The 10,932-nt window shown below is 39.5% G+C and overlaps 1 protein-coding gene across 1 annotated transcript in view; it reads left to right on the plus strand.

The window, feature by feature from the left end:
- LOC144828121 (molybdenum cofactor sulfurase-like) overlaps positions 1–10,579 on the plus strand; it is a 650,078-nt gene extending 639,499 nt beyond the window's left edge. Inside the window, exon 15 of the mRNA XM_078686242.1 lies at positions 8,446–10,579. Coding sequence (XP_078542368.1) covers positions 8,446–8,589 — 144 coding nt within the window. The 3' untranslated portion in view covers positions 8,590–10,579. The remainder of the gene's footprint in view (positions 1–8,445) is intronic.
- Positions 10,580–10,932: the final 353 nt, after the last annotated feature.

The following is a 10,932-nucleotide window of genomic DNA, read 5'->3' on the forward strand; positions in this document are numbered from 1 at the left end:
TACCATGAAAACAGGGCTTTTACAATGCTCCACTATTATTTTACAATGCACATTCCATAATCAATCCCAGGCCTGAGATTACCGCTGATTCCCACAGTGAAATGACCTGAGCTTTCCAGAGCAGCAATTTATAAACTGAGGACTTTGGGCCTGAGGGTTCCCTACTGCCAATCAGGAGGTCCATGGCTATTTAATAAAATTAAATATTATTCGCAGATTAATCAACTATAGGCACATATTAAAGCAAGATTTAACATTTAAAACTTGTAAACGCTCTGTAAAAGTGAAGGAATTTAATATTGGAGGCCAAACATTAAGTTGATATCCTCAGCTTGAGTCAACCGGGTAGCTCAAGTACGTGTGTGATCAATTGGTAACATCAATTGAAGTACCAATATGCATCAACAAGAAGAGAGGATGCATAAAAAGTATCTACCACATCTCTTTGTCTTTTGGAAATAAAACCACATTCTGAAAAGCTCCCACCTTACAATGAAAATAAAAATTTCAATGTTTGCCTATTTTATGTTTGTGAATTAAAGAATATATTTCATAATAGGCGTGTTTGTTTGATGTGCAACTATTTCTGTATGTTTGTGTATTATTTGAGGGTCATATCATAGAAATTGGTATAACCAGTCTCCTCAGCTTCCAATAGTGAATCAGTGGGGGTCCACAGAAGTCAAAAGGATAAGAACTGCTGCTGGACAGTGTGGCCATCATGGGTGTGATCAAGCCCCTGTGGCAAGGTATTTATTTTCCAATGCACAGTTTCTCAGGTAACAGGTACTATTCATTACATTTGGTATTATTATACCACCATGGCACTTCAGCCTTCCTACTGCAGGGATCACCATTTCCAAATAGGCACCATCAGTATTCCATCACTGTGAAAGATATGGACAAGGCCAGGGGCTGCTTCATCGATGTGTGTTTGTAGCCTGGAATATCAAGATTACTAACTCTCACTGGATTCGCATTCAAACCCAGGTAATGGCATCACAAACAAAGTACCTCATAACATCATCCCTTCACAAAAGATGCATTTAAAACTAGCATTGAACATCATGGACACACAGATTGTCTGCTACATTCTCAACTTAACCACAGTATAACAAATATCACATGCCTGTATCGGAGGTGATGCCACATATTCCCCCTATCCTCATCTCCACAAGTGAATGTGTTGTCTGAGGTCCCAACAGATATATTGTGTGAATATAGTAATCCCATGTCTCTGCAGGGATAGTGAGTGAAACAAATCATGTTGAAGTTCCCACATGGATAGTTCATGATGATATTCATGTTGAAGATGCCCAATATATAGTTCTGTGATTATAGTAATGGCCAGACCCCACATGGTGTTTGAATATAGTAATGTTTGTGTTGCTGTAGAGAAGGGCTGTAATTATTGTCTTGTTAAAGTCTACATGGAAATGGTGTGTGATGATAGTCATGCTGAAGTCCTTGCATAGATAGTGTGTGATTATAGTGATGACTATGTTCACACATTGTTGTTTTTTTATGTTAGTAATGCTCAAGCCCCAGCAGAGATGGTGTGTGGTTACAGTGATGCCCAGGTTTTCATGGACAAAGTGTGTGATGACAGTCATGTCCAAGTGCCTGCAAAGATAGCGTGTGATCCTAGAGATGTCCAAATCACCATAGAGGTCTGTGTGTGTTGATTGTGATTTTCAAGTCCCCGCAAATAAAGTTTGCTAAAATAATCCTGTTCATGTCTTCACAGAGATAGTGTGGTTTAAATGCCAAATAGACATAGTATGTTCCCATAAAGATAGCGTAACATTAATGTGATGCTCAAAGTACCATAGGGATTGCTCCATGTTCCAGTCACTGCAATGACAGTTTAAGCTAGTCATGTTCATGTCCCTACAGAGATAGTGTGGGATTATAGTACTTTGAAGTCCTCAAATGTATATTGTGAAATGATAGTGATGTTCGAGTTCCCAGAGCAGCAACACTGGAACTAGCTCATTGTTCTAATAATATTGCTTCTAATGCAGCACTGACTGAATCAAACTTTGTCAACTTTTTAGGGCCCACACTTCTGCAAAAATCCAATTTTCTGAATTCTCATTTCTAAGCACAACCTTAGGAACTCATCTCCCTAGAGAAGATGTAATTTTATTTCTAACTCTAACAAATACACACCAACCTATTTGGGTCTATTACATTGCAGAAATTATTTCAATAACACCACTGATATTTCTTGTCTCTAGAATTACAGAATGAAGTAGGGCTCTCCTTCAAAGTTCTTTCTTTTTCCAGAGTATTTCTTGAGTTTACCCTTGGTGCCACCTAGAACATCCTCTATAAATAACTGTCTATACATACATTATTTGACAAAGTTCAAACATGATTTCCCTGAGCACAAATATTGTATGTGGGACATACTAGTGAATTTCCTGAATAAGGCTTGGTGTACAAGTAGAAAAGGCCACATTGACAGTGGTGCAACAGCCTTTTTATTGGGAAAAGGCGCAGTCTCAAAATACACCCATTTACAATATGGGAGTCTGTGAGAAAAGTAACAAAACATTGTGGGGTCCGTGTGTGGAAACCTGCCTTGTGGGAACTAACATTTCCCAATGTCTTTTGACAACAGGATAATGTTTTTAAAAATTCCTGAGACAGAATTATTTGTCATATTTCCGATTATGTTGTTATTTAATCTTATGTGCAGAACCATCCTAGTGAGGATTTTAACGTGTTACCAAACTTGTGTGGGCTCACTCCATAACTATAATTTGTGAATGAATACAACCATAGGCAAGTGGTTGCATATTTATTTTAAACTCCTGTCTTTAAACTACACAATAGTCTACTCATAAATGAATTGGTCACATGACCTAGGGTAACACTTACAGAGTGGAGTTTGCTAATGATGCATTTGGAAAATGAAAAACATTATATATGATGTTCACAGAAAGGCAAATGTGAGAAAGTTATCCTTTTTGCCTGATAACCCCTTTTCTTGACTGATACTGGTGGTAACTGGCTCTGATTTGCCCTGGGCTCTGCTAGCCAAGCCCAGGGCCAGTGCTCTGTGTAAATGGTATATGGAAATTAGGTGTAATTACAATTGGTATGACAACCTACCTGTAAACCCCTAGTACATGGTAGGCCATGTAGTTTAGAGGCCCAGCAGATTTAATACACTTATGTGTGCACTGCTCTGTTACCTGCTGTCATTGTATCAGTCAGTCCTGCTTTGCATGCTGCTTTCAAATTAAAAGTATAGGCAAATTCATATTTGGAATTGAAGGTACTTCCAAAGTCTCAAACTAACTAACTTATTTTTACGTATATATCACCCCCAAGGTCTGCCATGGGTAGACCTAGGGTAGGGTGCACTTAAGAAATAAGCAGGGACATTATAAAATATGCTGTATATGCCCTGGTGAGGGGAAACACTGCCAAATGTGTTTCTCCCCATTATAGAACTTTGGCTCCATAGGCTAACATGGGAATACTTTAACAAAGTATTACTATTGACAAGTGTGAGCTAAATATATTCTTCAACGTATTACAATGACACTTAAAATAAATCTAACAACTTGCTAAGATTAGGTTTATTGTAACTATCCCAGAAAATAACTTACTTTTATGATGTCCCAAAATCCAGCCTTTCAGCAGCCTCTCCTGATTGGCCAGCCTTTGACAGGCTGAGCCGAACTGCTCTGAAGAGGTGTGAAGCCTAGATAGAGACAAAGGACATCTATAGGAGGCGATCTGAAGCTGCAGAGCAAACGGCAGGAAGGGTGTTGAGTAGCCAAACTGGTCTTCAAAAGAGGGAATGACAGGACAGGACACAGACTCACCCTCCATCCTGCACCCCCAGCCAGGAAGGAGCCCCAATAATTGAATTAGCAGAGGGGCTGTGAGGGTAGTGTCAGGGAAAGTTAGCCATGCCAGTGGGTTGGCGTAGCCAGATCTTAACATCCAGGAGAGAGTTTCTCCATTTTAGAGTACAGTGCCTTCTGGGTCATGAATAGGCCACAATTTGGAGGAAGCTGTCATACTTCTTCTTCTGACCATTGGTCAGGGGTGCCCCCCTGCTTGTCACCCAAGAACACTGGATAAATATGGAGAGCTGCCCACCAACTCAGATCCCTGCCTGAAACTACAAGAAGTAGAAGGACTGCCCTCCTGGAACCCTTGCCTGAACCAAGATGATTGCAGTCTGATTGACTGCACCTGCTGCACACTTTGGAAGTACAGACCATAAGGACCTTGCTTTGTTTTCAAAAGTGAAGGAGTGAAAGCAACATGTTAAAAGAGCTCCACCTTCATCATCTCCAGCAAGAAGAAACCAGCTGACCACCTTCAGCTGGACTTAAAAGGATTTGACCAGGTGCATTGCGGGAGACATTGTCCCAACGTTCCAGGGAGAATCTCAGAGCTTGTAGAACCTTGGGCAGGTGTTGTGGACACTTTGGAAGTCCAAAAGGCCCTTCTAGGAGAAGTTCTAGAAATTAAGACATTTTTGGGGAATTTGTGGTAAAAAGCTCCATAAGTGGACTGACACGTCATCGAGAGTCAAACTGCCGTCATTGAGCTGCAACCTGCCCTGGATCTCAGGTTTGAGGTGATAAAAGCTCTGGAGCTCAGACTTCTATGAATTCACCGAGATCTTGTGCTGAATAAAGCTACCGTTGTTTACTTGAAACTCGGCCTGAAATGGTGCTACGCTCAACAACATGAGAATACGCTCAAGAAAATTGACTAAGTCCGAAGGTAAAAACTTGACCGGGCATCCCGCTTAGTGTTTCTCACCCCTGCTCCATTGTGATTAGCCTCAAACTTTGACTTTGTCCTGGACAGGTACTACCAGATGTCCCAAGCTGGGACTTTTTGTTATTAGGCACTAGAAAGTATTTAATCTTAAAAAATGCTTATACCCAGTTCCCTTTATTGGAGTTTTGTTGTTTTGGTGTCATTGTAATCATAAAAATATAATATATTTTGTATAAAATGGTGTTGGATTTTTATTGTGTATTGTGTCTTACCTGTTTAATGTATTGTTTTTAAAAAAAAAATGCTTTACAAACCTGTTACCAAGTGTTGAGCAAGAGATTAGTTTATTAAGACCTTGACTGGTCCTTATATTGTCATTGTGGCCTTATTACCAGTTGTAGGTACCTACTTATTGCTGCTAATACACCACATTCCAATAGCACTTGATACAAATATTTAACCCACTATTATGGAATCAAATGTGAGGCAGACATGCCAAGTGGCATGGACCTCGTTTTATAATAACACATTTTGGCAATGTTTCCACAATACCACACTGCCTGAGGTTGTCGTGCAAAAGTGTTACTCTTGGCAGAGCTTGCACAGCTGATCAGACAACGCTTTTTTTTGAGCTGTGCCCTCGGGTGCCTTGTCACAGCCAATGCCAGCACCATGTCCTCTCTTCGTCTGTTTATAACAAGTACAAGGCTGACAAGGTCCCTCTGTGGGAGAGTGTCACTGCCTCACTGATCTTTTCAGGCAATTTATTTTTATATAAAAATTGGTGATCATACTGTTTGCTTCTTGCAGAGCACCTTTTGTTAGTCATCATTTCTGGCACTTGATGGCACTCAACGTGATTTTTTTCACTCAACAGGTGCTCTCCAAATTTCATTTTCCTTCACCCTCAACAAATACTGTAAGTTGAGCAGTGATAATTCTGCATTACATGATGTTGGTACATGCACCAGAGCCCATCCTAAGCTCCAAGAAGCCCTTTACCTTCCTGATAATTTACCTATAGAACCTGGGCACTCATTTGTCAGGGGGAATGGGCCTAAGAGAATTCCTGAGAGCTACAGCATGCATGGCATGAGATATCCTTCCAGCATGAGATATCCTTCCGCTTCATAGATGATTCTCACTATCTTTATTACAAGTGTTAGGATCAAGCTTTTGGTCCTGCATGTGGTGGGAATATTGTTTGTTGCACTGCTACTAAAGATGTACTGATTTACACTGATTTCTGAAGGCACACAATTGTGAGCCATATTAAACAAAAACAAAGGAAGGCACGCTGCAACAAGAGAAACTGGACACTGAACACACAAAATGTCAACCCTGATTGGAAAAAGACGAATGTTTACGTGCGTTAGATGTCACTCCCAACTTCATAAATTCAGCATGCTTGCACATTTATCCTAAGTCTTATGTGGATTTTCCCAAGGCAGAAATGTATCTGAAGGCTGTGAATGTTCACAAACCACTGGCGTAACGAAAAGTGAGGGGTCCTCCCTGCACGGTACTTAGAGGGGCCCCCTCCGGGCTCAATCAGGAGCTGTCCCGGCCAGATTTCAGTGCCGAGGGGGCCCCTTGGAGCTACGGGTCCCCCGCACCGCGTAGGCTGTGGGGGCCTGTGTTACGCCCCTGTCAAAAACGTGCAAGATTTTAGCCCTTTACTTGCACTTACAGCCTGATTCATGTAGGTAAATTGCACTCGCAAAGGGCCAGATTCAGAGAATCTGGCCCTTTGCGAGTGCGATTTTTGCATTTGGTATTCATGATACCAAATGCAAAAATCGCTATGTAAGAATTCGCATATTTGCGTGGAATGGCATTTAAGAAATCTCTAATAGAGATTCCTCAAATGCTATTCATGACACAAAACAAAATAGCGATTTTGGACTTTTGGGGCCGCTATTTACCGAGAGGTCAGACCTGTCGGTAAATAGCAGAAACTCAGAAAAATGCTTTTAAAAGCGTTTTTCTAAGTTGCATGTTGCACACACACATGTCCTTTGTGCATGTGTGCGCGCAACACCTGTTCAAATGTGCATTTTAGGGGTGCTACAGGGCGTCCTTTGGACACCCCTGGCACCCTTAAAATCGCTATCTCATTTGCGAGTAGCAAATTGCTACTCGCAAATGAGGGATACTCCCCATTCATTCCTATGGGCCTCTTGGCCCATAGGAATGAATGGGGAGTATTTGCGAGTAGCAAATTGCTACTCGCAAATAAAGAACATGTAGGAATCGCTATTTAAGTAGCAATTCCTACATGAATGCCGTTTTGCGTGTCCTCAATAGCGAATCGCTATGATTCGCTATTAGGGCCACGCAAAACGGATTGTACATGAATCAGGCTGTTAATTCCTTGGTTTTACTTGTCTTTCAAAGTGTCACACATTTGGCAGTAGAATGTCCTTCACAAGTACACTGAAACCATGAAAATGTCACACATAAGCAATCTGAAACGTGGCAGCTTTTTTGAAATTTCTATAAACATAGACATCAATACATACATGTTGTGTCCTTTGACAGATATTGTAAATAGTTTTTTGTGTGTATCAGGAAATCAGAAACATTTATAGTAATTATACAAAAATTCAAAATGAACGTGCAAATTAAGGGCCAGATGTACTAACTATTTAAGCACTCACAAACCAAATTGGAGTCTCTGACTGTAAAAAAAATGGTTTTCCTATGTATCAGCCCTATTTTAAGAGTCAGGAATGTTTGGCCACCTCCTAAAATGATTTGGGATTCGGAAGGGCGAACCTTCCAAGTACTAAATCCGACCCACTGTATCGCTGCTTTGTGACAGTAATCCAGGATCCAGGTTGCAAACCATTGAAGAGATACCTACCCCCTAAATTGGGGTTATAATTCCATTGCAAAGGAAAAGAAAATTGGGTTTCTCTAAATGGAAAGTTTATTTATATACTTGCAATCACAAAGATGGTGAGCTATTGACACCTGCAAGCCCTCCCAGTGATTATTTTCTAATCATTTTGAGTCGCAATTTGGAACCTACCTAATGAATGTTCATTACGTCGGAAATTTAAGTAGGGTTGGTTTTTGTGACCCACTCCCATTCTGAATTTATAAACCGGACTATTAGTACATAGGTCGTGTTTTAAAATGCAATACTATATATAGTATTCAGTACAATTAAATGATACTTCTGACCCTATATGCCCACTAAAGTTGCCCTTCATTTTCTAGTTGCCTTAAATTTTCTAAGGCTGACAAAAGATAACAATTTATTGATATCTTAATTCTCTTGTGAATTTAACTGTAAATGTGAATTTGTATTTGTATTTTAAAATTATAACTGTATGTGTGCTTCGGATAGGAACAATAAATATTGAATATACATTTAAGCGTAATATATATAACAAAGGATAATCGCTTCTTATTTAACAAAGTACCCTGCGATTTAGTGTTGGTTGTAAAAGAACATGCTTCTATTCATGAAAGAAGTTGCAGATTCTGTGTTTGAGGATTATCTTTCTGTGGAGTACCGACTAGCAGAATAACTGCTATGACAGGAATAGAATATCATATATAATTCACAAGTAAACTTTCAACAGGGAATGTGCCACTTCTTCCACAAATCAAAGCATCTCCAAATACCCCCCAACAGAATATCAGGCAATTTAGTAATCTTTTCTTTTTCTTTTACAGGATAGTTTCGGAATGTACCTACAGAACCGGGCCATCGGCTCCTCTGAGTCCGCAGTGCTATCTGTGGGATGCAAAGTAGTTCCTGTGAAGGAGATGGATACCGAAATACAGTATGCATCTACCAATCATCTGAAAAAAGCCTGAATAGCTTCCTGTTAAAGGGTCACTGGTGTTCACTCAAAATGCAGAAAATAGCCAACTGCTCATTTGTATCATAATTTTGTATTGAGTCTCTAGAGTTAAATAGGATTAATGCCTCATTTAGAGTTTGGTGGATTGTGTATTCCATCACTAACAATTTAGCTATCCTGTATGCTTATTACAAGTGCATTATATTCTATGGCACTTGTGATAAGGAGGAAGAGTTCACTCGGAGATGGTGTACCTGTGCCCTAAACTCTAAATCAGGATGTTACTTTGGTGCAAAGAAGTACAAATATCTATAAACAATAGTCTTTTAGCTAAATACCTCAATATGCAACTTACCAGTAGTCCGGGCACTGAGTTACTCAAGACTAGACTTTGTGAATGCTTTATTCCACAAGTTATGAGCTCACCAATGTAAATGACTTAAAAGGGTCAAAGTACCGCTGGAAGATTTATTGTCCTGAAGAAACATGAACAACTTACAGCTCACTTAAAAAGTCTACATGGAGCCTACGTAAAGCACAAAATCCCATTCAAGATTCTCTTTCTCATGCATTGAAGGCCGAGCATCCAAATAACAGCAAGAACAAACTTTTTTAACATATACTCTACAAAGTATCTCTTCGTAACACCTCTAATGATATGTAAGCATAGAGGCTACAGAGGATTCTCAGTGCTGAAGCCCGGCCTCTGAAAAACAGGTCAAGAAAAATTTGCCGCTGTGTATTGCTGATGCAGTTCAGATCAACGCTCAAGACTAACCTGTTTGAAACCCAGGTGTGCGCTCACCCCTTTATGTCTTCCGATGCTTTGATGTGAAAGTCAAGTATGCCTAATTTGCATCATATATAGACTGCAATACCAACATTTTATTATGTCTCGCTTGTATAAAGTACTTGCAATTGCCTACTGGACACATAAAAACTGCCCAAGCATGACACCATTGGCCCTGAAATATGTAACTATTATATAGCATATCTAACTATCAAACCTCAAGCATTGAGCCTTCGCAACATTGTAACCTGGAAAATGTGACAAGGAGCTAAACTATAATGCCACTGGGAATAAGAGTAAATTAAGTGTACATTGTTTGCAATATAAGCAAAATAAGCATAAAGGGCTGATTCATGAAGGTAAATGTACAATTTGTGTAAGTTTACTCTTTTTCGGTATTCACAAAACTGCAATTTAATTGTGAGTTTACGACTGCGATGACTCTGCAGGATTAATATCTCCCTGCTTTATGCCATCCTACATGATGCCAAAAGTAAGAGAGAAGGAAACAATTTGAAAAATGTATATTCAATTCTGGAATATTGTTCTGCATCATTTCCATTGGGATAGGTTCACGAGGTGAACCCGATTTATATTTAATTCTGAGAAGTCAGAGAAATTGGTCTTGAGGTCTCAGTTTACAATTTTCCTGACTTTAAATGTCAATATGTGGTGATCCAGAGCAGGAGAAAGAACCGGATATATTTTGAAGACTTTTGTGAATGTATTGGTGTATAGTGACAATTTATTCAAGAAAATAATTGTAAGATTTGATACAAAATCCTTGTGTAGACAGGGCTGCTGAAATATTTGATGGTGTGGGTGAGGTTATAAGCAGTGTAATAAGGACAAGTTACGGTTATCTCCGCCGACCTTAACTAGGCAATTTTAATGTTGTTTTAGATTTTGTTTTGAAACTGTACTACTACTTTAATTGTGTTTTTTATTTATATTGTTTGGGGGGGTTTTAAACATGCATGTCTTATGAGAAATAACACAATGTACTCTTAACGAAGTTTATTTCTGTGATGTTTGTTCTTCCTTTTGATGATAGACTGCATCTGACTTCTATCTTTTTATATTTCACTTTTTCACCACTATATGATGTGCGTGTACACATTTTGCACAGGTGTCCGCTATTCATTTGTCCTCCATTTCCTTGGACCTATAGTTATGAATTGGTTTGTTGACTCTATTTCATATCATTATTAAAACACTGTATTATTTGTGCTTCTTTTGTGTTCTATGTTCTGATAATCTGTGCTGTGCTCCTATATTCATACTTTCTGTATAAAGTACTGTGCCCCTGCAGTGTTTCTCCATGCTTATTCCTACAAAAGACTGAAAGAATGTCAACGCAATTCTCCACATGCTCCATCAGGATAACGAGTGACTTGCCCGAACTGTTGTCCTCTGAAAAACAGTACAAATAGGATGGTCTGTGACTTCTCAGGCAGAGAGGCAAACATGCTTGAATACAGGGAATTTGTTCTACCAAGACACTGGCTGATAACCCTTATGGTATGCGGGCAAGGGGCAGCCTTCCTTGTCTAGCAGATATGAAAG

The sequence above is a fragment of the Lissotriton helveticus genome, chromosome 4_1 (genome assembly GCF_964261635.1).
Source record: "Lissotriton helveticus chromosome 4_1, aLisHel1.1, whole genome shotgun sequence".
NCBI lineage: Eukaryota > Metazoa > Chordata > Amphibia > Caudata > Salamandridae > Lissotriton > Lissotriton helveticus.